General features: G+C 50.9%; 1 protein-coding gene across 1 annotated transcript in view; it reads left to right on the forward strand.

Moving 5' to 3' along the window:
- Positions 1-27,936, forward strand: part of RAD18 (RAD18 E3 ubiquitin protein ligase) — a 66,705-nt gene that overhangs the window by 21,631 nt on the left and 17,138 nt on the right. Inside the window, exons 7-11 of the mRNA XM_012732091.1 lie at positions 2,108-2,292; positions 5,933-6,009; positions 7,208-7,268; positions 13,097-13,234; positions 17,486-17,657. Coding sequence (XP_012587545.1) covers positions 2,108-2,292; positions 5,933-6,009; positions 7,208-7,268; positions 13,097-13,234; positions 17,486-17,657 — 633 coding nt within the window. The remainder of the gene's footprint in view (positions 1-2,107; positions 2,293-5,932; positions 6,010-7,207; positions 7,269-13,096; positions 13,235-17,485; positions 17,658-27,936) is intronic.

A 27,936-nucleotide genomic window follows, 5' to 3' on the forward strand; every position in this document is an offset into this window, starting at 1 on the left:
GCAGCCTGCCCGTGCCTTTGGGGCCGCGTCAGAGTGCCCCGCGCAGGCGGCCCGCGGGGGGCTCCCCACGCCCTGATCTGGCAGCTGCTGCATTTCATTTAACCCAGTGGTGTTTTATTTGATCCCCCAATTTTTTTGTTCTCTTAACTCATTTCTTGCAAAACTAGTGTTCGCGCAGCTGCACTAGGGAAGCCTGAAGCCATGTTTCTCATTGGCTACGGGTTTGGAGCCTGTATGGCAGTCTGCAGTGCATCAGGAATGCTCTCCACCACTCGCTGGCTGACCGGTGGCGGACAGACCTCACACCCTCCACATGCCTTCCCACCAGATGCGGGGAACGGGCTTCCTTGTGAAGGGCCTGTGGGTGCGTTACTCAGCCTCAGTAAACCATGGGAGAAAGGTCAGTGTCATGTTCTCACGCAGTGCACGCTTATTAGCCTTCACAGCTGAGATTTCTTGATGGAAATTGTCAGTTGCTAGTGGTTCTTTTCATTATAAATGTCACTGGATAGTTGAGATGCCATTGGAATTCTTCCTTAGTCGTAAGTTTAATCATCTAGCCTTGATAAAATAAATGTTTTAGATCCAGCCTTAATGAGCTGCCCCCCACTCCTGTCTACTTGCATAAACTGTGAAATGTTTCAGTTCTTGCTGCCTACTGTGATTTTATTTTGCCATGATTTTATCAGCCTGAGAATCTAATGGGCTATAAGAGCAATTTTTCAGAAAAATGTAATCTGTTGAAGGTTTGCAGGTCTTTTTCTCTGGCTTTTAGCCTAATTGATAAAGTGCCAAAAAAGTGATGAAGCCAGGCGGTGGTCCTGCCGGTCAGTCTGGAGGGCTGCGGCCCCCGGCCACTGGCGCCCTGTGTGCCTGCGGAGCGTGTCGGCCGCTTTCAGGGTCTCAGCGTCAGGGGTGACTCGGGGATTGTGGGCTGATGGGGAGCAGGGGCCGAGAACCAGCATTTACTAAGCTTGCCAGGTGGGCTGAAGTTCAGGCGGCCTCACCTTGCGTGAACTGGTTGTACGTGAGTCTTTTGCAAATCCTCGTTTTTGGACAAAGCTGCTTGCTACTTTTTAAGTTCCTATACATTTCACTGGAACCTTTGATAGTCACGTTTCTCATAAATTCATTTTACGCTGTGCTTGTAGTGACAACCTTAAGCACATCTTGCCGTAGCCCTGAGTCCGGCCCTGTACTCAACTGTGTGATACATCAGACGAGATAGATGAACTCTCCAAGGAGTCGCTGTGACGGAGCTGTCTCAAGCCGTTGCTATCCTTAGATTCGATTCCTGGATTCGATTCTGTTTTAATACAAAATGTTTATTTGCCTTTTCCTTTTAAAAAGCAGGAGTCCAGGAAAGCCATGTCACGGGGCTTCGTTATTTTTGGCCGTATAATTTAGTGCTTGTGCGCGTGTTAGTTATGTAGCATGAAGAGCCAAGCGGTGACTTTGCTAATAGATTTATTGAAATGCCTCGCATATTAATAAGATTAACGGAAATGGAAGCGAACAAATCTCTGGTATTTGTGCGGTTGTTTTCAGCTGTGTTCTTGGGCGCTGACGCGGAGGGGTGCGCGCCTGTGGCTTCCCGGCTGCCGCCGGGCCCTGGCGTGGGGGAGCCAGCCTCCCTGCAGCGGGCCGGGCCTTCTGTTTCACCCGCGCTAACCGATGGCCTCGTGCTCAGGGCAGAACTTCCGAAGAGACTGGGGTGGCGTCACCAGCCCACACGGAGCTCTCGGGCGTGGTGGCCTGACCCTCCGAGACAGCTCTTCTCCCAGAGATTCTGCGTGAGCGCCACGAGCACATTTTGGAAAAGTAAAGTCTAGTAAGTGTGAGTCTAGACGGAGTGCCAGGGTGCAGTGCGTGCCCTTCCTGCGAGTCCGGGCCGCTCCCCTGGGCCGCCGCCTCGGCGGCTCCGTCTCGTGCCGTGTTGGCACTGACAGCGTCACTCGTGAAGTGGATCCTTCTTCTCCTTCCCATTTTTTATCTTAATGGCTCTGCTGTTTCCCAGTCTCCTTCGCACTGAGTCAGAAGATGAATTACTGTTGCGTGGAAAGCATTTGATAATTCACAGTCACCCTCTGATCTTTTCCCTTTTTAGTTCTGTTCACAAAAGGAAGCCACTGCCCAAAACTGTATATAACTTGCTCTCGGATCGCGATTTAAAAAAAAAGCTTAAACAGCACGGGTTATCTGTTCAAGGAAGTAAGCAGCAGCTCATTAAAAGGCACCAAGAGTTTGTGCACATGTACAACGCCCAGTGCGACGCTCTGCACCCGAAATCAGGTGAGTGATGGGAGGGGCTGTGCTTTTCGTCTGATAAGGCGGCTGTGTGCTGCTTGGGGATAATAAGCCTGGCGAAAAGCAGTTTAGTAAATGCAGTTTTGGTTGTCGGTGAGAGGCGCCAGGCTTCCGCAGGTCCTAGAGCACCCTGGAAAGCCAGCCTTCCTCGCGGCCACCTCTCTGTTCCCATTCTTTTCTCGGGGCAGCCCCTGCTGGCGTTCCTGTGCCTGCCAGAGATAGTGTGGGGTGAAGCGCTGGCTCGGAGAGCCTTGGGTAGGATCCAGTTGTGCGGGTTTCTGATCGACTGACTTTGGACAAGCTACTTAATCTCTCCGTACCTCAGTGTTCTCATCTGTAAAATAAAAGCTGTAATACAACCTCCTTCCAATGCTTTTGAGAGAGATAAGTGATAAGATGCATTTCAAGTACCTGGCAGAGAACCATAGCAAGTGGTTAGCATTCAGTAAATGTCACTGTTAGGATCACTACACAGACGGATCCGTGATCATTCTCGTTTTATGAAAGTGTTATCTTGGCAGCACACTGTCTAACAGTTTGTCCTTAAAATCGGTGGCAGCATCCTCAAAGCCTGCATCCTTCTCCCAGCCACTCGGCTTCATTCTGACAGCTGGCCACCATCTAGACTTCACTAGCAGATACTGCCTTTGTATTATTGTTTATACAAGTGAGATAGTAAAAAGCTAGGTGTTCTGGCCCTCCCTGGTGGCGCAGCGGGTTAGAGCGCAGCACTGAGAAGCTTAAGCCACTTCCGCATGAGTTCGATTCCCGCCTGCCCCGGAGGTGACCCCATGGCGCGGCAGACCTCTCCTGACCCGCCCGCGGCTCCCCTCAGCAGTGTACTTTGTCGATCTGCCTGTTCTGCTCCCCACTCTGTCCCTGGTGAATCCTCTCACCCTCCGCATCTCTGGCCTATACCCCAGTTCTGTGTGAATAAATAAAAAAATCTTTAAAAAAAAAAAAAAGCAAGGTGTTCTTTTGAGTTGCATCTGTGTAACATGCTTATAATATTTATCCATGATTTTGTATACAGTTGTGTTTTTTCTTTTTTGTGGCTGTAGAATATAAATAAATATTTCACACTATTTACCCATTCAGTGCATCATGGACATTTGGCTTTTTCCACTACTCTGCCTCTTAAGAATAATGCTGCTCTGAATAATCTTTCCCATGTCTCTTGATACACACAGGCACAGATGTTATTTAGATGTATGAATTTAGGAATGGAGTTGTTATATTTTTGCAGATGTTCGGCTTTCATAGGGATGGCCAAATTTTCAGTGCCAAGGTACACTCTCATCTGGAGGGTGTGGATGTTCCAGTTTTATTGCACCCTTGACGCAGTCAGCATTGTGAGTTTCTCATTTCGGCCGCCCCAGCAGGCCCATGGCCGGAGCTCATCAACGTGTCACTTGGGCTTCCCTGGTGGCTGGGAGTGTGCGGCACATTTTACGTGTGCTCTCGGCCGTCTGGAATCCTCTCTGGTGACGTCCCATTTAAGCCTAATTTTTCTATGCTGTGGATTTAGTGTTACTTATTTGTGGGAGTACATGAAATTTTCTGGATGAAGTCTTGCTCGATTTTACCTCTTAATGGCTTCATTTGAGAAGTAGAAGTTTTTAATTTTAATGGCATCCAGTCTTGCCATTTTCTTTCAGTTGGTACTTTTTATATCCTTTTTATGTCATTGCACAGCACAGTAAGGATGTTTCTCCTTTTTTCTTTTTTTGGAGAAGTTTTATTGATTTTGCTTTTACATTTCAACCTATCTATCTAGAATGAATTTATCACATGTTTTGAAGTAGGGGCGAACTCCTGTTGTTTTCCATACAGACAGCTGTGGGGCCGCAGCACCGTCTGTTGAAAGCCTGCCCTTTTCTCACCCAGTTGCCCTACTGAGAAGCACCCAACCTAGTGCCTGAGGCCCTGGCACTGTGCTGCCCTCCGGCTTGCTCTGTCCAGTGCCCGCATCTGCTGTTCACGCGCGTCAGAGACCCGTAGTGGATCTGCCGGCTGCCAGTGCAGTTCCCGCTTGCTGCTGTTCTCGTGGCGTTCCCAGGCCCTTACCGTGTCCTGTAATTTTAGAGTCAGCTGTGTATTCTAGGGATCAAAACCTTGATTTCTATTGAGGTTATGTTATATCCACGGGTTGGGGATGCTGATATCTGTATAGTGTTTGAGTCACCAATCCATCAACTTGGCTTCTTTAGTTATTTCTCTTCATTTCTGTCAGTAAGCTTTATAGCCTTTAATTTGAAGTTTTTTTTTTTTAAGATTTATTTATTTATGCACACAAGAGCCTGGGTGTAGGCCACAGGTGTCGGGGTGGTAAGGAATTCACCAGACAGAGTGGGAGCATGATAGGTGGATGGACTGAAACCCGCTGCTGAGGGAGCAGCGGTGGGGGCAGGAGAGGTCTGCTGCGCCCGTGGGTCCCTCCTGGCCCACTGGGGATGGAACTTGCGCTGCAGCGGCTGCGATAGCTTGATAGCGCTGTCTGACCCCTGCGCCGCCAAAGGGCCCTGTTATCGTGTGTATTTCTGACCCTTTCCTTACTCCTAGCCTCATAGGCTCGTGCAGACTCCTCAGGCCCAACTCTGGGATCAGCGTTTCCCTAGGTGCTTTGCTTCTTTTCCTTGGAGGAACCGAGATCCAGTACCAGTTACACGCACCACTGCTCGGCGCCTTTGCTTCCAGGCTCCCGAGCGGGCGGCTCTCGGTACACGCACACGCCACGCACGCACCGAGGCCTCCCGCGCTCTGCAGCAGGGCCCAGGGCGCCCCGCTGCGCCGTCCTTCCCTCCAGCCGGCCCTTCCTCCTGGCGGCGTCAGCAGGGTGTTCGGAGCCTGCGGCCCCGTCGGGTCCCTCCGGACCTGCCTCCGCGACGCTCCGCCGGGAACAGACGGGTGCCGGCTGGCGGCCTGCGCGCCCTGGGCCGGGGCGCGGGCGGGGGCCAGGTGCCGTGCTCACAGCGCCTTTCGCCTCCCTTCCCTGGACTTGCGCGAAGTGCAGGCTTCCTGTGCCTCGTTTCTCATTGTGCTGTGGCGGTGGCAGTTCAGTTCCCCTTTGAGTGTGAGCGAGGGGTAAATGCAGCCACTTTGACGAGGTCGACCTCCGGCGGGGACAGCTGCGGCCTTGACCCGCGTGCACAGAGCCGTCTGCTCTCGCGCCGCCCTGCCCTGCCGGGGTGCTGGTGACGCGGCTTTGGGCGGGCGGCGCGCGCGTACCTCCGAGTCGTCCCGGTGCCAGCGTCTGCCATCCGCTTTTATTTCTCGGGTTGTGTTTTTCCTGCCTCTAGTTGACGAGACACCCCCCCCACACACACCGGTACCCTGTGATCTCGGCTCCCTCTTTGCTTGGCCCTTTGCTCTGCCCCCCGGCGTTGCCTCTGTCGCCCGCGGAGCCTCAGCGCCCGCACTTGCTGCCCGAGGGCCCCTCGCTCCCGGGACGCCCAGAAGCGTGTGCTCCTGCCAGCGGTGCTTGGGGTCTGCGCCTTCCGCGTGCGTGGCAGACGGTGGCGCGTGCGAGTTGGGGGAGTGAGCCCAGAATTCCCCGTGCGGGTGGAAAGAATGCTTTCATGGAGACCAGAGAGTTAACGCTGGCTTTCTGTCCTTGTTTTAACAGCTGCTGAAATAGTTCAAGAAATTGAAAATATGGAGAAGACCCGGCTGCGTCTGGAAGCTAGTAAACTCAAAGAAAGCGTATGTGAACGGCTTGTTTCAGATTCTGGGGTGCACATAAAGCAGAGAAAAGTTTGATACTCTACTAAAATTACAGGAGCTCGTGTTAAATCTCCGGGCAGTATGACACATATCCATGTAATGTATTTTGATTTACTTGCGCCTGTTTTTGGCACACGTACTATTCTCTTAAATGGTCTTCTAGCACAAAGTGCATTTACAGCGGTGTTTATTAGACCATTATAGCCGTGTGGGAAAATCACCGCTGTGCATCAGGCAGCGTTGACGCTGGCCTTTCTCTGTGGGGTGCGTAGGATAAACTGTTGCACCTCTGTGGCCCCAGGATCCGCTGTCAGCCTCGGGCTTGACCACATGGTCCCGACGACCCCTCTTAGCCCCGCCCTTCTGCAGTTCTGTGACGTCTGTGGGGAAGTCAAGGAACTACGAGTTTGTGCGGACCGACTGTTGGGCTTACTGACGGGCTCCGGGACCTAAACTTCTTCACTATTGCCTTCCTCTGGCCTGCATGGCCAAAACTTGAGGAAAGAATACCAAAGAAGAAAGTAGACGCTGTGTCCTGTGACACTGGAGGAATGTGTTGGGCCCTCCCAAGTAGACTTTTTTCTAGATCATCTGCTAATATGTGTGTAAGGAAGGCAACGACCTTAGGGAAGTAAGTTTATAACCAGATAGTAGGAAAAGATGGTATTTTTTTCGTGACTTTATTACTACCTGTGTGCTGACTGTAGAGACTGATGTACTATGTAAGTAGATTTCTGATCATTTAAGCCTAAGATTTTAGATGTACCACAGTGAGTCTTGTGTCACTGTAGTATCCAGTTAACCTCTGTATTGCCCTGTGGAGGACCTGGAAACACTAGGCGGAAAGCCAGGCCCGGGGCGTCTGCCTCCTCCGGCGCTGGTCGTGCGTCCTGGGCCCGACAGTGCAGATAGTGCTAGTGACTAAAAATCAAATACAGAAACTAGGAGAGCGAATTGACCGCCTTCTTCGTAGATTCGGTGAGATCATCGTAGCGTTTCCTACTGAGAGGAAGAAGTAAAGAGTAAAAACGTACATTGTGATGTCTAAGGAAGGACCTACATAAAACAGAAATGAGTCTTTTTCTTTTAGACACCCACATTTGAAATTTTAAAGTCTGTGGTACTAACTTCTATTCTTTTATTTAATTTTAATTAAGGTTTGTTTTTTGCATTTTAGGTAATGGTTTTCACAAAAGCCCAAACTGAAAAAGAAATAGATGAAATTCACAGTAAATACCGTAAGTTGGTGATATTTACCAGGACCTGACTTGCAGCTTTCCTTCTTAACTAACTTTTAAACTAATTTTGATATTAATGTTTGATGCACTTTGTTAGTACCACGGAGACTGCACTTTAGTCGCACATTTACTCATGCACTGACCTTTCCTGTAACCCTGCGCCTGTTTTTTGATAGAAACTAACATTCTACTTTTAGCTTATCACTGAGCACTTGGGAATATTAACCGGTTGCTCTTCAGGCATCTGTGATGCGAACTCTCCTCACTCCTCCTGTCTCAGGCCTTCAGCACAGCTTGCAGGTGTGTCCCCCAGGGAGTTCACTGTCCGCCTCGCCCCTCGCTGTGTGCCGTGTGGCGGGCGCCTGCCCGGCCGCAGCACTCTGCCCTGGCACTTCCTCTCGCCCGGCTTTCGTTTCAGCCTGAATGTCACCGGACACGCCTGACAGACATCGGTGGTTTCTGAGTGCTTGTTGGTATTTGAGTTGTGCTAAGACAATTTTGTTTTTTGTTTAGTCCTGAAGTTTTGAAGGGGCAGATTCAGCGGCATTTCTCTGGGGGGTGGAAGACACGGGGGCTGCGAGCAGGTTTGACAGCCTCCGCCTCACTAGAGCAGAAGACAAGCGGGTGCTTTGGTGGCTGGAAAGCTAAGCTCCACGTGAGCCTCCCCATCACCTGGGGAGCAGAGGTGATGTTTCTTCAGGCAGGAAGTAGAGAATATCACAAACTGCCAAAGATAAGACCTGCAAAATATAGGGAACCAGAAAATTTGCTTGGAGAAAAAGGAGCTTAAATCGCTAAGAGAATGCTAGTGACAGTTGCAGCACACTGCGACAAATGTGGGTTCAATACAGGCAAAACATACACCGATAATCTGTTATTCACTCTTTACATGTCTGTTTTTTTTTTTTTAATTTATTTATTCATACAGAACTGGGGTACAGGCCAGAGATGCGGAGGTTGAGAGGATTCACCAGGGACAGAGCGGGGAGCAGAACAGGCAGATCAATGAAGCACACTGCTGAGGGGAGCAGCGGGCGGGTCAGGAGAGGTCTGCCGCGCCCTGTGGTCACCTACGGGGCAGGCGGGGATCAAACTCACACGGAAGTGGCTTCAGCTTCTAGTGCTGTGCTTTAACCCGCTGCGCCACCAGGGAGGGCCTACATGTCTGTTTTAAGTGTGAATTTACTCAGTAGGCCATGTTAAATGAATTCATTTAATTCTATAGTAAACCTCAGTATCTGCCTTCTTTAAAAAGCCTTTCAGGCTTGTTCTGAAATTTAAATGAGGAAACTAATGCTTTTTCTAGCAGTCTGGGCTTGAGTTGTAGCAGGGCATTTTAGCATAACTAAGTATGTCCCTTTATTCTTTTGTTTGGTTTTCATTAATTCGGTGAATATTTACTTAGCATCTATATGCAGCTGATAACCTAGGAAGGGAGGATAAACAGTGGGTAAGAGGCAGATTTCTCTTCTCCTGGAACTTACACTCTAATACAGGTAACAACATAAATCAGGAGATTATAATAACACAATGTCAGGTAGCAATGCTATAGTGAAAACAAAACAATAATTTGATAGAAGTTACGGATGCGTTAGATAAGTCCAAAAAGGCTTTTCTTGAGAGTTGACACTTGAGATGAGTCATGGATGCATAAGATAAAAACAGAAAAGACAGTTCTTAAGAGAGCTGGCGGAGTACTCCAGGCAGAGAGCACCAAAAGCAGAGCCCCCACAGAGCTGACACAAAGGAGGTGCCCCTGGGCAGCCCCGGTGGAGCAGGGAGGCGGGCCTGGTGCCGAGTGTCTGAGAGCAGTGGGGTTCCCGGTGAGGTGCGTCATGTGATTTTGCATCCATTTGGAAAGATCGTGATATCTGTTGAGAAGAAAATGAATTGTGAGGTAGCAAGAAACAGTACAGAAACTCCCCCAGAGGCTGTCCACACCAGTTATTGCACCTCAACTTCGCAGCCCTGGGAGCATGCCAGAGACGGACCAAGTCTCTGCCCACGCGGAGGCCACATTCTAAGGGCAAGTGCGTCAGCAGTAGCGAGCGATAACCTGCTGTGAAGAAACACGAGGCCCAGCTGTCAGGAGTGAGTGGTGGGAGGGGCCTCCCTGAGGGAGGGCCGCCAGCTGGCCAGAGACCTGAGTGAAGTGAGGCTGTGCTGGCCGGAGGCAGGCCTCACCTGGGGCGGAGCCAGGCGGTGAGCCGCAGCTTGGGAGGGCGGTGAGGCAGGGGTCAGGTGGATGCCTGTCTTTTGGGGTCAGGGGGGATGGTCAGTGCGCTTGCCGAGACGCAGGCCAGGAGCGCTGTGGGTGGCGAGGCAGGATCCCTTCGTGGCCGTTGTTTTGCTTTCTCGTGGCTCTTAAGCAGAACGGGGAAGTAGGGTGCGATTCTGGCAGAGTAGGTGAGTCTGGCCAGCCGGAGCTGAAGCATCTCAAGTGACTTGCCTGCCCTGTGGGGCCTGCGCACTCGGGGGCCAGGGCAGCTCTGAGCTCGGGGTGCTCCTCCGCTCCAAGCCGCACCCTTCGGCCCTCCAAGCCTCCTGCACCCTCCCAGAGGATTGCTGACACACAGAGCTCTCGCCTTTGTGGGTTCCATGGGCCGTACAACAAATTAAACCTGAGGAACCCTGCTCCTGGCCCACATAAATGAGGGGCCTGACTTGCACATGCCCTCGGCCTCCCCAAAACAGATCACGTGGGAGTAGTATGCACAGAGCTAGATGTTGGCTCACAAAGGCCAGGATCTCTGAGAGATGGGGAAACTGCAGGTTCCCCGAGAGTTTCCTGGTGGTCACGCTGGCAGGGCCCCAGGGCAAGTCGGTGGAATGAGGAGAAGGGGCTGCAGGACTGGGGCCCACAGGAGCTCCATCTAGGGCCCTGCCAAGCTCCACCTGATGTATTTTTCTTTTTTATATTTCAAACTTTTATTTTTTTTTACATGATTTTGTGCATTTTTCCATCTCAGTTGTCATCCCCATGGGCTTCCCATCACCAAACACCCAGGAGCCATCACCATAGTCCAGTGCATTTCCCTCCCCCCAACCCCCACCCCCATTTTTGATCCCATTCCCCACTGTTCCCCATAAAATGTCTCTGGTATATAGTTGTTCATATTATTTTCTTGCCTGGTCCTTTACACTCCTGCTATGAGTGAAACCACCTGGCATTTTTCCTTTTCTTTCTGGCTTATCTCACTAAGCACGATCCCTTCCAGCTCCATCCATGTTGCTGTAAAAGGCAGGTGTTTCTTTTTTTGGTTGCTGAGTAATATGCCATTGTATATATGTACCACATCTTTCTAATCCAGTCATCTACTTTTGGGCATTTGGGCTGCTTCCATGTTTTTCCAATTGTAAATAAAGCAGCAATAAACATGGGGGTACAAGTATCTTTTTCAATCAGTGTTTTTGTGTCTTTTGGGTAGATACCTAGGAGTGGGATTGCTGGGTCGTAGGGAAGCTCCATGTTTAGCAGTTTGAGGAACCTCCAGACAGTTTTCCATAGTGGTTGTACTAGTTTGCATTCCCACCAGCAGTGCAGGAGAGTTCCTTTTTCTCCACATCCTCGCCAACATGTGTTGTTGCCAGTTGTTTGAAGATGTGCCATTCTCACTGGGGTGAGGTGGTATCTCTTTGTGGTTTTAATTTGCATCTCCCTGATTACAAGTGATATTGAACATTTTTTCACCACCTGATGTATTTAAGCATACAAAGTAGTTCTCTGACCATGGCAGAATTAAATTAGAAATCAGTAAGAGTCCTCGGGAAAGTGGCCAGATATATGGAAAGTTAAGTTATGCATTTCTAAATGACCCCTGGGTCAAAGAGAAATGAAAGCCAGTGTTAATTGTCAATGGGACTCAGCTCTCCCTCTCCATCCATTTATGTCTGTGTGGGCCCTGGGAGAGCCCATTGTGGTGCGGGGCTCGGGCAGACCCTCAGGCCGGCCATGGCGCTGGTCAGAGAAAGGGCAGCTGTGGAGGTCAGGGTGCAGAGCTCAGAGTTGGGCCTGGGGAGGCTGTTATTTCAGTGTGGAGAAGCGGACGGGGTGCTCTGATGGGGGCATTAAAGAGCTTGAAGGATGGGAAGTGCTTGAATGTGGACTTACTCACCAGCCCCCACAGCTCTCTCAGCCACTTACAGTTTTTCAAAGGTAAATTCAGGGCATGTAACCGGCAGAACTGAGGTTTTAACCACCGCGTGCTCCTGGCCAAATGGCAGAGCTCCTGAAACGAGGTGGGGACACACAGGGACAGTTCACTGGCCGCCATCTCTTGGCATTGCTCGTGTTTTGAGCAGGGCTGTGCACTTCTTGGGGCACGGCCAGAGGTGACTGCCAGCCTAGGGGTAATTAGGTTGAAAAAGAAAACCCAGAAGACAAAGTCTTTAAGCCTCCTTAACCACTAAAGAGACTACTTGGGCAAGTGTCTTACGTGGCTCTTCCACCTGCAGCCCGTGAGTAAACTCGGGAGTGGCCTCGCTCGGCAGAGGGCTGACAGGTTGGCTCAGCTGCCTCACGGCTGCGCTGCCTGGCCTAGCCAGACCACGTCCTGGCGGGTCGTGGGAGCCCTCACTGCGGGGAGCTGAGCCAAGCGCATCGCGATTTTCCGCAGACACCTTGAGTTAAATAGGATTTGAAAGAAGTTACCTTGCTTGGATATGATCTAGGCAAGATCTTACTCTTTTTGTAAAGAGCCACATTTTCTGAGTAATCTTTATGACCAGCTTATGTTGCTTTTGCTGAAAATGTAAGTCTGTATTTAACATTTGCCACGTTTCATTTGGAGTTTTCATGCATACACTGTGCAGGGACAGTCTCTCCCTGGTCTCCAGAGAGTAGTCACATTGATAGATAAGGAATATTGACATGAATGTGCAAATGGAGGTAAACTGGGCCCTGCACACTGGGGGTGGGAGGGCCTAGCACCTTCGCCAGGCAGGATTCTGCCGCCGCTGTGACCCAGCTCTGAGGGTGAGCAGCAAGTCCTAGGAGGGAGCTGTAGGCATGAGCATTTCCAGCTGAAACACAAGGTCCCCCCCTCAGTTTTCCAAGCTTTGACTCCAAGGACAGGCCTGGGACAGTGTGAAAATATCCACAAGACTCTCCACCAGGCATCTTTCTTAAATGTGTTTTCCCAGGGTCCACGGGGTCACTTTCGAGCCTTGACTCAAGTCTGTCAGGCTGCTAGATAAATAGTGTCACCTCAGCTCTTCGAGCTGTGCCGGAGGATCCCGGATACCTGCCCGAGAGTCCGTGGCCTGGCCTGACGGGCCGCACTTGACTGAGTGATGCATGGACTCACCATGACTAGAGGTCAGGTGGGCATGGCCTTTATTGTGGGTCAGTAGGATGGCCAGGTGGTGTCATTGTGACGCCTAGGATGAGGAGGGCGGTGGCTGGCCGTGGGGCCTGTGGGGAGCACGCAGGAGTGTGGAGCCGGCAGCCAGCATGGCCAGCCTTCGTCCCTGTGGCCCGGCTGTGCCAGAGGCTTCATGTTCTTCACCTTAGACCTGTCCTCCGACTGGGATTTAGAGGGGGGCCCCTGGGAATGTTTAAGACCGTGCCTTTCATGCGCTACCAGAGGCTTTCTGGTGTGTGGGTTTGGGGAAGAAGCCTACAGGAGCAGGCTGGGCTATCAGCTTCCTTGTTTGTGTCTCAGGAAGGGAGGAGATGAAAAGGACAGGCGTCCCGGCCCCCGGGCCTCTGTCCCTCCGCTGCTGTTTTCCAAGTCCCTGGGGAGCGGGTGCGGGCTGCGCTTCTGGAGCAGGCCTGTCACCCTTTCTGTCTGGGACTGCTTAACGTCTGCATTTCTTCTCTATTTCAGGTAGACAACACCAGACTGAATTTCAGCTCCTGGTAGATCAGGCCAAAAAAGGATACAAGAAAACTGCTGGAATGTCAAAAACCAGAGTAATAAAAGAAGAGGAGGAAACTCCGGAGAAGCAGGTGTCTGTGTTTATGGGTAAGAGACGAAGTAACAGCAATAGGCTGAGTCTCCTTATTTTACTGTGGGACGAAAGTAAAACGCAGGGAATTTACCCTGACCTCGTGAGTGGACACACAGCAGTGGTGATGGGAAACTGACTCGGACTCTGGATCAAGGAGCGGGAGGACGGCCCAGAGGGGCGCCTTCTGGAATCTGTCTTCCCTCAGCTCACGGTAAATCAGACATTACTTCGCTGTTTAAGCTGACGATGCTTTTGAAGTGTAGGATTTATTGTACAAAGCCCGAGATAATCTGCAAAGGGAATGAATTGTTTTTGCTGTTGGACACTACACTCGCTTTGGACGGACGTTCTGCACAATGATCTAATACACTCGGTGTGGCAGTACGAGGCAGAGAGCTTCATTTTGACCCATTTTCAAATTCAAGATTAATACTTATCTTTTGCCAGGGCTTTGAGCCAGTGAACAAAACAATCATAACGGATGAGAGTACACAAGAAAGTTCCTCTTTGCTTTCTTCTTTATTGGTAAAATACCCTGACATAACATTCGTCACTTTAACCGTTCCTGACTGCACTGTCTGCTGGCATTAAGTGCATGACAGTGTCATCACCACTCTCTGTACCCCAAATGTTTTCATCTCCAGCAATATTTGTGCCCCCATTAAATTATAGCTCTTCTTCTCACCAGCCCCTGGGACTCTGGTTTTCTTTCTGGGCCTGTGAGCTTGCTTATTGGACTTGGGTAACCCAGCCACGTAGCTCAGCAAGTCTGTCCCGGAGCAGCTCACTTCCATAGGCCTAGTTTCCAGGGGCCCTTCGCTGTGCGGGTAGCGAGACTTCGCTGCTTTTTCTGGTTCAGTAACACCCCAGCGTACGCATGGGCCACACTTTGCTTGTCTGTTTCGGGGTGTCTTCACTGTTTGTGAATGCTGCTGTCGTGCACACTGGGGTTCCTTCATCTGCACCAGGCTCTGCTCGTGGTTCTTTTGATATAAACCGGGGGTAGAAGTTCTGGTTCCGCCGGTAACACCAGTGTGTCTGACCTTGTGAGACACCCCACACTTTTTCTCAGTGCCTGCACCACTTTACATCCCCGTGGGCAGTGCAGGGGGACCCCACTTTGTCTGCGTCCTTGCCGCGCTTGCAATTGGGCTTTTGTTTTCCGGTAACCCCGGTATCTCACGGTGGTCTTGATTGGCTGTTTGTAACCACTAAAGATGATAAACATCTTTCTATGTGTTTTTGCTTCCCTTTTTTAGAGGAATATCTGTTCTTTTTTAATTGTTTGGTTTTTTGTTGTTGGGCTTTGGGAATTCTTTCTATATTCTATATATCAACCCCTTTTGTTATATGTGATTTGCAAATATTTGGGAACATGTCCTAGGCTGTCTTGCTTTCTTGATAGTATCTTTTCTTTTTTTTTTTAAGATTTATTGATTTGTGCATACAGAACTGGGTACAGGCCAGAGGCTCAGGGGCGGCGAGAGGCTTCCCCAGAGACAGAGTGGGGAGCAGAACAGGCAGATGGACGAAGTACACTGCTGAGGGGAGCAGTGGGCGGGCCAGGAGAGGTCTGCCGCGCCATGTGGTCTCCTCCGGGGCAGGCGGGAATCGAACTCATGTGGAAGTGGCTTTAGCTTCTCAGTGCTGTGCTTTAACCCGCTGCGCCACTAGGGAGGGCCAGATAAAGACTATGTTTATCTCCATTGAGTGGCTTTTTTTTGCAAAGAAGAACTGTGGTATAGGCCAATGGTGCCGGGGGGTTGGGGGTGGGGAGGTAAGAGAGAATTCACCAGACATAGAGTGAGGAGCAGAACAGGAGGATTTACTGAAATAAACAGCTGAGGGGAGCAGCGGGCGAGACAGGAGAGGTCTGCTGTGCCATATTTGGGTCAGCTCCCTGCCCAGGGATCAAACTTAGCCATAGAGGTGATAATCTAACACTGAATCCCTAGGCCGCCAGGGAGCCCTTGCATTGAGGGTCTTAACATCCTTTCTGAAAATCAGTTGACCATGTATGTGAGGTTTATTTCTGTGTTGTCTCATTGCTCTGTATGTCTGGTCTTCAGACTGTACATGCTGTTTTTTTTTTTTTTTAAAGATTTATTTATTTGTTCATACAGAACTGGGGTACAGGCCAGAGGCTCAGGGGCGGTGAGAGGCTTCACCAGAGACAGAGTGGGGAGCAGAACAGACAGATCTACAAAGTCCACTGCTGAGGGGAGCAGCGGGCGGGTCAGGAGAGGTCTGCCACACCATGTGGTCACCTCCGGGGCAGGCGGGAATCGAACTCATGTGGAAGTGGCTTTAGTCTCTCAGTGTTGTGCTTTAACCCGCTGCGCCACCAGGGAGGGCTTGTACATGCTGTTTTAATGACGGTAGCATTGTAGTAACTTGTGAAGTTGGAAAGTATGAATCTTTCACTTTTCATTCTCCTTTTTCAAGATTGTTTTGGCTGTTTGGATCCCTTGAGATTCCAAATGAGTTTGGAGTGGATTTTTCTGTTTCTGCAGGAAATCCCCGTGAGACTTGTTGCTCCGCAGGCTGCTTTGCTTCCTTGGCTGCCTTCACAGCAGTAAACCTTACGACCACGAACATGGGGTCTCCTTTGTTCATGTCTTTAATTTCTTCAGTGATATTTTGTATTTTTCACTGTATAAATCTCTCTCCTGCCTTGGTTAGATTTAGTCCTAAGTATGTTATTTCTCAGGTGTTACTGCCTTCCTTATTTTTATCCAAATTTTTTTCTGGTGTCATTTAGTAAGTTTCTAAGTACATTCCTCATGATCTTTGTGGACAATTTAGATCGGTCCCTTTGTGTGATCTTGGGTCTGTGTTTATGAGAGAGAGTCCTGGAGGAACCGGTGGCCATCTTGGTTGGCTGCTTTTCCCTATTCCAGATCAACATAGAGGGTCCAAGTTTGGTAATGAGTAGACTTATCAAAACCTCAGTTTTAGATACTCTACTCTTGTGACATATGCTGTTCTCCAACAAGATCAATTTTTTTTTCTGGAAAAATCTTAGGAATACTGATTCAGAAAGGTTTTTAATTTTTTTAAGGAGTTGTCCTATACTTTTCCCAGACAAAACCTTGATCATTTTTTACAGTAGGTTTGCAGAGACCATCTGTTTTCTGGATTAGAAAGTTCTGTTCTTAATTTAGTAGGGTGAAGTGTGCAGGCCGCTCCGCTCCTCTGTGGAGACTCACGGATGGGGTCCTGTGCTCAGAGCACATGTGGGCCGCATTGAGGTACTCGCTCAGCTCCGAGTCTTCAGGACAGCACAGGGCGCTGAAGCATCACATCTAGGGGGGAGCCCGGGGCGCCGAGCAGCCCTTCGCAGACACTGTCTGCGCTCCTCCTCGCGAGCGCCAGTCCTGCCTGCGTGCCGCTCTTGTAGACCCGTGGCTCATCTGCAGTAAGAGACATCAGAGAATGCGGGCGTGGGGCGGGATGCAGAGAGACGTGATGAATGGAATCACGTGCAAACACTGGCTGTGTCTGATTAGGTTTCCTTTTCTGCCGTGGATATTGGATTATATTTAATTAGATTCGTTTTAGAAACTGTCCAGATAGTACTACCAAGTAGCGGTTGTGTCATTGGGTCCTCAGTCCGTCCTTGCTGCGCTGCTCGTGTTTATCGGCCTTCTCTGGACTGTGAAGTATGTGGGAATTCCTTAGTAACCCTGTGACTGGAAGCCTAATGAGAATTCTGAGGTCTTTCCCTCTCCTGGCTTTCAAGGAAACCTTGTTCTTAAGTTAATTAATTTGGAAATACATGCAGTTGAAGATATAATTAGATGGCGTTTTTAAAATGCTGATTCTTCTTTTTTTTTTTTTAAGGTTTATTTGTGCATAAAGAACTGGGGGACAGGCCAGAGGTGCAGGGGGTGAGAGGCTTCACCAGAGACAGTGGGGAGCAGAACAGGCAGATCGACGAAGTCCACTGCTGAGGGGAGCAGCGGGCGGGTCAGGAGAGGTCTGCCGCTCCATGTGGTCACCTCCGGGGCAGGAGATTGAACCCCACTGAAGCGGCGACAGCCACCTTGCAGTGCTGCGCTTTAGTCCGCTGCACCACCAGGGAGGGCGGCAATGCTGATTCTTGAGCTCTGGTTGCTTCTAGAGCTTTGGGACCAGTGTTACACAAACTTCTGTTTTACTTTGTACAAATAACAATATTAATTATTGTGGAAGTAATCAACAGGAGGTGGTAGATGTTAAGGTATGCTTAAATGTTTTCCTTTTTTCTTTTTTTTCCTTATCAGGACCGGAAGATAAAATGAAATTCTCAGGGACGCCCTCAGTTACCAGCTGCTGCCCTCAGTCAAAGCTGGACTCCCCTGGGAAGGTGGGGCCTGAGAGGCCAGATGATTCTTCCAGTTGTACCGACGTTCAAGAAGACGCGCTCTCCTCACCAGAGTCAGAGTCATGCAATAGGTAAGAAACTTGTCGTAGCTGACTAAATTTTAAATCTTATTTTAAATTGTAGGGTGAGCAGAGAAGTTCACAGGAGAGTAAAAAGGCTGGATGAGTAAGTGGGCTGGATGGGAATGCCCCAAAGGTGAGAGATTTGGAGATGAGTTATATTTCTAAATGTTTTAACACATTTTTTAGATCATTCTTCCTTTTGTACATTTTCTACCTCAGTTGTATTCCCCATGGACTTCCCACCACCACTTCACCCTCTTGCCATCACCACAGTCCCGTGTGCTCTTCCCGCCCCAGTTTTGATCCTGCCCCCCCCCCGCCCCTGAATGTCTCTGGTTTATAGCTGTTGATTTTAGTTTTTACTTTATTACAATAACTTTTTTTTTTCCTCCCTTACATTTCTGCTATGAGTGAAACCATCTGGTGTGTTTCCTTTTCTTTCTGGCTTATTTCACTGAGTATGATCCCTTCCAGCCATCCATGTTGCTGCAAATGGCGTGAGTTTATCCTTGGTGATTGCTGAGTAATACTCTCTGTGTACATGGACCACAGCTTGTGGGTCATCTGTTTGGGGCATTGTTTTCTGTGTCCCTTGGCTAGATACTGAGAGTAGAGTTGCTGGATCATCTGGAAGCTCCAGGTCTAGCAGTTGTTAGCACTCACCTTTAAAAGATGGTGCATCTCTGGACAAGGCCTCATGTAAGGGTGACTGCTGTCCCTCGCCGTGTCATGTAAGGGTGACTGCTGTCCCTGGCCGTGTCAAGCCGCGGCCTTCGGCTCTGTGCCGTCGCCGCTGCCCATGCCCGTCTCTCATTCGTGCTGCTTCTAGACGGGCTCAGTTCTCTTGTGTGTCTGCGCCATAACTACCAGGCTGTGCAGTTTCTTTTGGGGAGCTGCCGCCTCCCCAGGGCTCTTCCTCCTCCTGCTTGGCGTGGGGCGCAGCTCTCCCTGGCAGGCCCTTGGTCTCTAAAGAACCCGACCTCTCGCGTCATCTGAGCACAGTTGGGCTTGTTGCCTCTGAGTCACTGCCAGCGCCTCGCCGGAGGAAGTCAGCTGCTGTGGCAGCCCGCGGCGGCGCTGCTCAGGGCTGCACACCTCAGCGGCTAGGGGACGGCCACTCGGGGAGGGGCCTGCGCCACCGTGGACGCCGGGACAGGAGCTCGGCGTGGGAAGGGCCTGTGGAAGCCGAATGGGTGGTTGCAGTAGAGTCACCTGTGTCAGAGATGAGTGGTCTTTTAAAAACTCCGGTCTAGTTTTTATTTCTGCAGTGATCAGGCATCCTATGGAGAAGGGCGGGCTGTCACACTTAGTCACGTCTCTGAGCCTTTGCCGACCCCAACATTCTGTCATCTTGTTTTTGGCAAGGGTGAGCGTCTGATAAATTGTCTTTATCACTGTCCACAGCAGATCATGAATTGGCCCTCTCAAATTCGACTTCTTCCTTGTGTAATGAACTGTTTCTGCCTTTATCGCTTTCATTATTTATAAAAATAGCCTCACTTTTCCTTCTTTGTTTCTGTCTTTTGACTGAGGCATCATTGATGCAGCGAGAGGCTATTCTCAGGTGTGCGGCACCATGATGGCGCGCAGGGTCGCCTCACCTCCAGCCCCCTGACACCCATCACCGCATGTCGTTATGGAGACTTTTTCCTGTGGTGAGAGCTCTTCAGAGCCCTTTGGAAGTCAGCAGCTTCGCAGGGCGCCTGTTTCAGACTAGAGCCGCCCTGCTTGGGGAACACCGGCGCTCACTTGGCTTGTGACTGGAAGCTCCTGCCTTTGACCCCTTGGCCCACCCTTCACTTCCCTCTATTTTTACTTTGTGATAGTTTTGCTGCTTTCATTGTGAAGCCCTAAAGCTTCAAAAAACTTTTAAATGGATATGTTACACATGTTTAAAACAGAAAGAATAAAATTCCTCACATTATCAGCCAGAGATGACTTAATGTTAATACTTTGATACATACATACATTCTCCTAAAGCCAGAGATATGGATGGATGGCTAATGGTTTAAGCGGAAGCATCATGCTATTTTGCCATTTTTTAATGCTTTACCCTCCCCCACTTGTAGAAAAAGAGCTGTATGCTGTTTTAGGTCTAAGGTGACTGGAAAGATATTTAAATGGGTTTTTAGTTCATGCAGTGATGCTGTGATAGTTTAGATGTTATCACAGCATTGTTGGAGAAAGATGCCGCTTTTCTGTGTGTTGGAGCAATATTCGAAGTTATGTAATATGGCAGACTGCCAACCAAGAATAATCTTATGTGAAGGCCCAGTAGATTCATTCAGTTCAAACAATTACTAGGATGCAGCTGTTTTGATGCTAGCTTGACTCTTAACTCCTAAGTACTTTTTTTGGAATTTGAATTTTTAAGTTATTGATTCACTTTTGCCAAAATAAAAACAGATGATAAACAAATTTATAAGAATTTTAGACTTTTCATATAACTTCTTCCAAGATATTTCTGGGAGCTCAAGAGTCTCGTCCAAATTTCTGTAAATTAACCTATTGTCCTTCATAACCAAGAAGAGAGAGCTTTTGTTCCCTGAGTTTTGGCCAGCCAAGAAAATTGCGTGTTTATTGAGAGCTGAGTTACAAGGAAAGATGCTTTTGACTTTGACCCTAGAAAGGAAGCCTTTATCTTCGTGCAGTGATGAATAGTTGTCTTGCTTTTCCTTGGAAGACCTTCTAGGTCATTATTTTTGAAAAATATTTGTGTACTGTGGACCTAGGCAAAAGAAGTTGAAAAGAGACATGGCATTTTAGCCTAACAGGAGAAATTTGAGTGAGGTCTCTAAATTAGGTAATATTATGTCCATGTTCTGTCTCCTGATTTTGACCGTTTTCCATGGCTGTGAATCTCTTGTTCCTGAGAGGTGCGGTTGAAGGGTTAAGTGGCGTCACGGCAGCCACTTTACTCTCAATGCCTAAAACAACTGCCTGTTCGCAGAGAAAGAGAAAGGAGATATGGCAGAATGTTAATAGTTGGAAAATCTGGCTGAAGGGCACAATTAAAAAAAATTGAGGGGCCCTCCCTGGTAGCACAGTGGCTTAAAGCACCACATTGTGAAGCTCTCCAAGGCCACTTGCGCATGAGTTCCATCCCCACCCCGGAGCTGACCCACAGGGCACAGCAGACCTCTCCTGACCCGCCCACTGCTCCCCTCAGCAGTGGACTTTGTCAGTCTGCCTTTTCTGCTCCCCGCTCTGTCTCTGGTGAAGCCTCTCTCACTGCCTACACCTCTGGCCTGTACCCCGTTCTGCAAGCATAAATAAATCTTTAAAAAAATTTTTTTTGAAAGGAGTCATCGTCCGAAATCTAAGTTTAAGATACTTCCTAAAGGAAAGAATTAAGACTTTTTTTCTTTAAAAAAAAAGTGGTAGCTGAGGTGTTTGTGAGGTGGTAGTGTGGTTTTCTGTGGCTTCGTCAGGCCCACCCCTCAGTCAGGTCTGCCCTGGGTGGGGGAGCGCAGGGATCATGCGGGGTCTGGGCTGTGCGCAGACCAGGTTGGGGACAGAGGAGCTTCACTGCTGTCTCGCCAGCTTTCTGTAAACAAAACTGTTCTAAATTAAAAATACGGTTTTTAGCAAAGTACATCACTATCAAAATAAAGAGGGATACTGGTATGGAAATATTTAAAGAAATTTTTGAATATTGGAACACCAAAGTGATCAGAATGTAATTTTCTTCTGTGGTAAATTGGACCCTGCTTGTGGGCTGTAGTAAGTTGAGTTATTGAGCTGTTCTTTCTCCTTTGCATTTATACCACAGTCGCTGATCTTTGCATGGGTCACCCTGTTTTACGGCATCATATAGGACACACAGTTACTTTGCGCTGTCTGCAAGTCCAGCCCATGGCCAGATGAGAGAAGGCTCCGAGGTGCCGTCGCAGCTTGCCTTCCTCAGCCAGCCCGGCCACGTCACAGATGGCCTGTGCCACACGCTGGCTCCCCACGTCTCTTCACGAGCGAGGCAGGCGCGATTATTGCGTGCCGCAGCCTGCTCTGCTCCCCTGGTTTGCCCAGCTTGTGCTTGTGACAGCAGTTTGAATAGCTTCTCCAGGAACAGTGTGAAAGTACAAGCAGCTGGACCTTTTCTCCAGCCCTTATTGCCGAAGGATGCTTGCTGTTAAACCTGAAGGTTTTCTTACACTTGCAGGCAGTTCGTGTTGCTGCCTTTTGGGGGCTTTTATTATGTGTCTTCATTGGCAACACATTCTGGACTTTTCAGGACCCTGAATCAGTCCTAGGTGGCCCATATTTGTGTTTGTTTTTAGCAAATGTACGAACTGCTGTGATCTCAGAGATCCTCTGTTAAATCACTCTAAGCCCTTCAGTTTCCTGCGTCAGGGGAAAGTTTTGAACTTCCACTGTGGATTATTGCTGTGCATCAAAATGCTTGCAGACATTTGCAGTTTCTTCCGGATTCTGTGCTCCAAGCCACCCTCACTGTGACAGCACGTGGCAGTGCCAGTGGGCATCTGACGGTTTGACACCAGGCTGCACTGTTGAGAGTCTTGGTTGGCCTAGTGTGGAAATATTTTCAAAAAAAGGCTTAATTTTTTTTTTTAAAGATTTATTTATTTATGCACACAAAACTATGGTACAGGCAGAGATGCGGAGGATGAGAGGATTCAGGGACAGGGACAGAGTGGGGAGCAACAAAGTCCACTGCTGAGGGGAGCCGCGGGCGGGTCAGGAGAGGTCTGCTCCGCCATGGGGGCCACCTCCAGGGCGGGAATCGAACTCATGCGGAAGTGGCTTTAGTTTCTTAGTGCTGTGCTTTAACCCGCTGCGCTACCAGGGAGGGCCCAAAAGGCTGAATTTTTAAAGTGTGCTTTTTCAGTTTTTTAGACATTTTGTAAACTCTATAGAATTTTTATCCTATATGCTTCTGCATGTGTTTGCCTTGAATCATAAAACTGAGGTGCAGTTTTGACCATTTCAGAATTTACTTCTTCATTTTAAAAAGTAGCCAACCATTTCTTTCTACAGTGCTTTGAGAAGAGTAAGGATGAGACCTTACAGAAACAACTAGTTCCTTCTAAGTATTAGACACACGGTTAGTCATGATTTTGGATCGACACCCCCAGTACTCTAAGCAGTCTTTCTCTCAAAAAAAAAGAGAAAGGGTCCTCTCTGGTGGTGCAACGGGTTAAAGAGCAGCACTGCAGCCACTGCAGCATGAATTTGACCCCCGGCCAGGGAGGGACCCGCAGGGCTCAGCAGACCGCTCCTGTCTCCCTGCTGCTCCCCTCAGCAGTGGATTTTGGTGGACTGCCTGTTCTGCTCCCCACTCCTTTCCAATGAATCCTCTCACTCTTCCACACCTGTGGTCTGTAAACCAGTTCTTGTGTGCATAAATAATCACTTTTTTTTTTCAAAGGGAAAAATTTCAGCGTCTTTGTAGCAGTTCTGGTGAATGAAATCATATGTAATGGGAATAAGTGATTTTTGTAGTGATGTGCTGCTGGAATTATCTATTTGAAGTCACCTGATTAAGCTTTTGATCACCTTGTAAATTGTTAAAACTGCATTGTTTTTGCCTTCTCATTTCATACTAGCTTTAGAGGGACAGGTGTGAAATCTCCTTGGAGACCTTTGAACTTGAGAGAAAGGCAGTGAGGGCTGATGAAAGTAAACACTCAGGTTAGGAGGTACCTGGAGCATTCATGAGCCGGTCACTTCCTGCCAGGCGGGATGGGGCGGGGCTTCCGGTGCCGGGTGAACAGGCGTGTGCTGCCAGCCCAGGGTCTCCGGGCACGGCTTGCGTCGCACAGGCTTCACCCCAGATGCCGTTGCTTCCGTTGTTATTAATGTTTTCGTGGCGCTGTTCTCAGTGCAAAAGGCTCCCCCTTCTCCGATGGAGATGTTGGAGCTTAGAGTTCGGCTGGTCACTCCCAGTCAGCTCTAGTCAGAAAGTGTTATGTGCGGCAGGTATGTTGAGAGTGAGACGGCCGACCTAGGACCTGCACTGATTACAGTTACTGATATAATCGCTTTATTCTTAGCTGAAGCTGTTAGTCTCCTACTGTGCTAATTTTATAACTGAAATTTTGCTCAGACTTGGGTGGGGAAACCAGCCTGTGCCTATAGCTAGCGTTTGGTTTAAGTCACGATTCAGGCATCGTGGGGGTCTCAGGACACAGGCCCGTGGGTGAGGGGGTCATGGTGTCAGCCAGACACAGAGGCCGCCTGTCTGCTTGCCTGGCTAGGCCGCTCCCCACTTCTGGCTCGCTACTCTGAGCCATCTCTTAACAGCCGGCGCGTCGCTGTCCCGGTGTCTGGTCTGGATGACAGATGACGGGGGCGCCTTGTTCCCAGGGCAGGCAGTGCGGACGGGCACGTCTTCTGCATTCTTTGTCCTCCCACACAGACCCTTGCGCTCTGGAACATGGGTGCTGTTAAATCACCGTTCCCGCTCCCTCCTATTGATTTTACCGCAGTGGGGCCTCGGTGGGCTCAGAGTTAAAGCGCCGATAGCCGCGAAAATACAGAGGCTTTTCTGGATAATGGTGGAAGTCAGCTGTCGGAGCCTTTGAGGTTTCATTAATGTGTTTCTCCTGGTCTAGCCAACACAGTTTATTGGAGCCATTTAGAGCCTGTTTTGGAGCCCGGGTGGCAGAGCGCGTTCCAGTGCAGACTCGGCCGCCCGTCCAAGCGGGCTGGGTGTGCTTCCGGAAGCCGATGCTGGCTCGTCTGCTTGAGCCGCGAGGCTCACACTTCGTTGTGCGTGGGGCTGTCACAGGGCGGCTCAGTGGCCACTGCTGGACGTCCACAGTCGGGTGAGTTTAAGACCCTTCCTGTCCTTGAGCAGAGCGGGGTTTGTGGTAGGAGTGTAGCCTTGGCAGAGGGCGCCGGCAGTTGGGTGTGTGGTGGTGGCCAGCGCCCCGCGCCGCCCAGCTGGGTGTCCGTCACGGGGTGGCTGGGTCGCGATGTGGAAGTCGCCTGGCTGCGCAGGCGCCGGCCAGTCTCAGCGCCGCAGCCTCCTCCTGGCGCTCAGTGCCGCCTTCCCTGCAGATTGCTCCCTGTGTCTCGGCACGTGAGCCCACCGCGATCCCAGCACAGTGCGCGCCGTAGGGGCTTCCAGAGGGAGAGACCACGTTCGCTCACTGTTCGTAACAGCTGCTGCTGTCTGGCGTCAGTTCTTGCTGCTAACACCGGGCCTGATGCTAAAGTAGCTTCACGGCAAGGGGTGTGCCCCGGAAGGAGCAGTGCATTGCCGAGCGCCCGGTGGGGGGTGGGCCTGAGCCACAGCTTCCGAAGTGGGGGAGGGAAAGTTTGTCCTCTGTGGGAGCGCCTGTCTGCATCCACTGCTCACGACAGCGGGGCTCACCCTGTAACCTGTCGGCGCGGCCGGCTTACGCGCTGGCGTTACTGCTGGCGGTGTCACTGCCATGGTGGGGCGAGTCAGGACCGGACGAGCTCCTGCGCGAGTCTCCTCCCCATTCGCTGCGCGCTCAGTTCCGTGTCTGGTTCTAGTGGTAAAAGGACACGAGGAGATGAGAGTGAAATCTAAAAGACGGATCCCCCCGCACCCCAGTGGGCGCCCGGGATGTGGAGGGCCGGCCGCTGCCGCGCGTGGCTGCCCGGGGTACTGGGGCTCCTGCTGCGTCGCTAGTGGCGACGCACAGTGGTGCAGCCACTTTAAAACGCCATTGGCAGTTTGCTCTCCAGTCCCCCGGCCACCCCGTGGGTGCAGTTTGGAGGCTCTGGGACTGGGCAGCTGTCCCGCTGAGGGGCAGGGCTGTGGTGGTTTGGGCGGTAGCTGCAGCTGTCGGTGGACCTCGCCGGGCTTCCGTGACAGCTGTGCATTTAGAGCGTCATAGTTGCGCCTGGGAGTTGGACGTGCGTCCGTGTCTCCCCGAGGCAGATGCCTCCGGTCGGATGATCACGTGACTGGTAGGCATAGTTCCTCACAGCATGCTCGTTTCTGTCCTTGTCAGCATGGCGTGACTTTCTGGAGCCCAGAACGGCGGAGGCTCTGGGCTGGCGGGTGGCGGTTCGCCCTAGGACTGGACTGCGAGTGGAGGTGTGGCGGGTGCTGCCCCGGAGCGCCTGTGTCGGGGCGGCGCCGCCCTGCCCCCTCAGTCCCCGCGTCTGCCTCAGGGAGGCGTTTCTCCCGGTGGCTGTCATCAGGCACCCTGCTGCCGTGTGGCAGGGATGAGCACGGTTGGGGGCTGGGGGCAGTGACTGCAAATCGCAGAAAAAGTCCACTTGTCGCTCACCTGTAACCCACGTGTTAGCAGATGTTTGCCCTGTGCCTGCCCCTCAGTACCCTGTGTGCCGGCCATGCAGGATAAATAACCAGTTCTGATGAGTCTGCACCCTGGGGGCACAGACGCAGTGGAAATCGGGACTAAAATAGTACACGTGGAAATGGCGTTTCCATGGGCGAACGGAAGCCCGGTGCTGAGGCAGGGGCAGGCTGTGCGGACCCTCGTCGGCGCCACGGAAGTGGGACCGCGTTAACTGAACACCAGCGTGGCCCAGCTCTGTGCCAGGCGCCCAGGCGGTGGGCTGTCCCGCCCCAAAATTAGTCCGGTGCTGTTATCCTGACTGTACCCGGGAGGCTGTTGGACTCAGAACACTGAGCTTGTCCAGGGCGACGCATTAGGTGACAGAAATGGGCTGCGCCTTAGCTTGGCGCGCAAGGCGGGCCGCGCGACTGGCAGCCAGACCTCGGCCCGAGACATTTGGCATCTGCTTTACAGCTCACTGGTTAGTCTTGACAAGTAGAATGAAATAAAAATAAGCCAAGAGACTGTTGCCTTGCTCCAGAGAATGACAGGAGTAAACTGATGGAAAGACCGAGGCCACAGCCCACAGCACACTGTAGACAGCTTAGCTTCTGTGTGGAGAGCGCGGCTGAGCGCCTGAGCGGTGTGAAGTGAAGTGTGGGTGCTGTGAGTAAGTAAATACGCCAGAGTCTTCCTGACAGATGTTAGGAATTCCGAAGAATTCATGGTTCATAGTTTTGACTTTGAGTCTCGTGTATTTAACCCATGTAGTAACAGCACTCTAGCTGGGCCTCTGGCGGCCTCAGGGGTCACCATTTGAACCCCCTTCTGTAGCGAATGCTCACTGCCTTCCAGGGCCCGCCAAGCCAGACAGTGTCGAAGCTGAAGTTCCTTCTCGCGATAGAGTTCAAGGCCACAGCCCACGGCTCTTGGGCTTTTGTGCACGCTGACCCCAGGTGTAACTGCAGTGAGGAATTTATTTTCTCCTGTGGAGGATTCTTCAGATGTCTGGAAAGTGCATGAAAGGAATTCTGATCTCCCTAGGCACATTAAGATGACTAAGACTTCAAAAATATTAACACTCTTATCCACAAGGAAAAGATCTGAGGAGATAATTTTAGCAGCAGTGAGCGCCACGCCACTCAGTCTCTGTGACCCTGTTCGTGGCACTGTCTAGCTTCAGGAGTGTGGCTTTTGCACAGGAGATGGTAAGTGCAGCACGGCTCTTGTAAAAGGTGTGAACAGCCCCGTCGGGGGGTGGGGGGGCGTGTAGCATCGACTCCCAGGGTCTCCGTGTGACGGGAATGGGAGCAGCAGGAAGTCTGAAACTTCATTTTAGGTGAACTTCAAGCCTCTTGAACTCTCAGCCGCCCACTTGGGGCCTGGCTCTCTTCAGGGCACTTCCCGCGGGGTGGGTGGGGTGACGTGCGCTGAGGGCCGGGGTAAAGCCCCGGTCTTGGGGGTGAGGCCCCCGAGACCGTAGGCGACTTGGGAGACATGTTTTCGTGAGCCTCCTCCACCATCTGTTTGTGCCCAGGTAGGACAGCAAACACCTCTTAGGTTATGTCACTAATGTACTGCAAATATTTTCCTTTAAACAAATGAGTGATTTGTCCTGGCGGCTTGAAAGCCCCTAAGTAAATTGATCACAAACTGCTGGGGAAGGTGACCGGCTTGACCGTGCTGCTCATTTAGCGGGAAGGCGGCGGCTTGGCACCCTGCGGTGTACAGGAGCGTGTGTGCTGGGGCCGCTGACAAGCAGCTGACTGTGCTGGCCCCCGGCCCCCACCCCCGCCTCCGAGCTCGTGACTTCTCGGGAACACGGGGGGAGGCCGTGGGTAGGGTGGCCACGGAGTCTCACTCGACGAGTGAGGTAGATGTGCTGCGTGGGCAGCTGGACGTTCTGTTTGTGGCATTAACCTGTCAGAGGGCTCTGGGCAGGTGAGGAGTGGTGAGGAAAACAGCCGCGAGGCAGCGGCCGGTCCGCGTGGGTGCCGGAGGGGCAGTGTGAAGGGCTCGGAGCAGAGGGCGCGGGCGGGCGGCGCCGG

The sequence above is a fragment of the Condylura cristata genome, unplaced genomic scaffold, assembly GCF_000260355.1.
Source record: "Condylura cristata isolate star-nosed mole 26May11 unplaced genomic scaffold, ConCri1.0 scaffold00033, whole genome shotgun sequence".
Lineage (NCBI taxonomy): Eukaryota > Metazoa > Chordata > Mammalia > Eulipotyphla > Talpidae > Condylura > Condylura cristata.